A 1,419-nucleotide genomic window follows, 5' to 3' on the forward strand; every position below is an offset into this window, starting at 1 on the left:
CCCCCCCCCCCCCCCCCAAAAAAAAAAAAGAATTTCTCCACTTATTCCCTGCTTTCTTTTACAATACTTTGGGCACAAGATACTGACTCACATTGTAGATTATCACAACCTATTAAAAAATGGAATTTACCTCTGCCCATATTACATTTGGGAAAATATGGAGCCAAAATATTTGCAAAAATAGATAAACTACTGCTGCACCTTACCCTAGTACAACCGCCAAATATTAATCCATCAATCTGGACTATCAAACCAGCTAGAAAGGTGCAGCAGTAGTTTAACTACATTAGTGGGTAGCCAAGGTCAGTACAGTAACAGAGACATACATCAATGGCTAAAGAAAATTGATTCCATTAATAGGCATCAAAATGTGTCTGTTAGGTTTTGATTATTTTAAAGGGCTAGAATGCAGAAAGAACACAGCAAACTGAATCACCGAACTACATCCTTAAAGCCTGAGCAGGGCATGCATATATCTCATGTTCAGCTTACCAAGTCTTCAACCCAAGCCAGCCTCAACCAGATTCGCCCAGTTGAGTTCAGGTAAAGCGGTTTAAGCAGCAACCTATGATTTCAACTCCAACATCTTCTAAAAGTAACCCATTGTATTTTGGAACCACTATGCAACTTGGGTTCAATGGAACTTCACAACAATATCGGTCATTTTTTATTAGCATCCAGACCTCCAATTCCCCAAATAGCGAATAATGTTAGTGATAGCAAAATTTCATATATATAAACAATAAGAGTAATTCTGATCAAAACTGAGACCATTTATGCTCCTAATTTTTTCTGCTTTGTCCTTGGCGTACTTGATGCAGAGAGCAAACTGTTACCTCAAGGTTGAAGCATACGACACCACCATGGATTCAACCAGGAAAAGCTTCACCCTAGGCTTTGATCCTAGAAGACTCGCCAACAGCTCTTTCCATTCTTGTGTACCAATCACCAATGCGTGTGTTCTCCACCATGTCTCTACCAGATCTCAAATATCTGATGGGTCTTAAAACACCAAATACGGCGAGATCAGCTAAATTAGGCTTGGAGCCCCCTATCAACATAAGCAAAGCACAACAAAAGCTGGTCAGCAATAGAACGACGAGGCAGGTCTATTGATCTCACTGTCCTTCATTTAACTAAAAGATGAGATGTACACACCTAGAAAATCCCGGCCATTTAGAGCATCCACCCAAGTCTCTGCAGCATTGTACAGTGCTGCACGTTCATCGGTGATATTATATTTTTTCTTCAGATTCTTAGACACAAAATACATAGCTGCAGCTCCCGCATATCTCGCTGTTATTTTCTCTATAAAGCTAAAATTGCCTGCAATTATGGAAGAGAGTTATATGCAAATATATAAGATTAGCTAAATTTGATATTAAGGTTTTTTCTTTCTTATTTTTGGGGCCTTATTTT

General features: G+C 39.0%; 1 protein-coding gene across 1 annotated transcript in view; it reads right to left on the reverse strand.

Moving 5' to 3' along the window:
* Window positions 1-587: 587 nt before the first annotated feature.
* Window positions 588-1,419, reverse strand: part of LOC122084569 (prostaglandin E synthase 2-like) — a 13,193-nt gene continuing 12,361 nt past the window's right edge. Inside the window, exons 5-6 of the mRNA XM_042652920.1 lie at window positions 1,159-1,326; window positions 588-1,051 (exon numbers count right to left, since the gene is read on the reverse strand). Coding sequence (XP_042508854.1) covers window positions 891-1,051; window positions 1,159-1,326 — 329 coding nt within the window. The 3' untranslated portion in view covers window positions 588-890. The remainder of the gene's footprint in view (window positions 1,052-1,158; window positions 1,327-1,419) is intronic.

The sequence above is a fragment of the Macadamia integrifolia genome, chromosome 7, assembly GCF_013358625.1.
Source record: "Macadamia integrifolia cultivar HAES 741 chromosome 7, SCU_Mint_v3, whole genome shotgun sequence".
Lineage (NCBI taxonomy): Eukaryota > Viridiplantae > Streptophyta > Magnoliopsida > Proteales > Proteaceae > Macadamia > Macadamia integrifolia.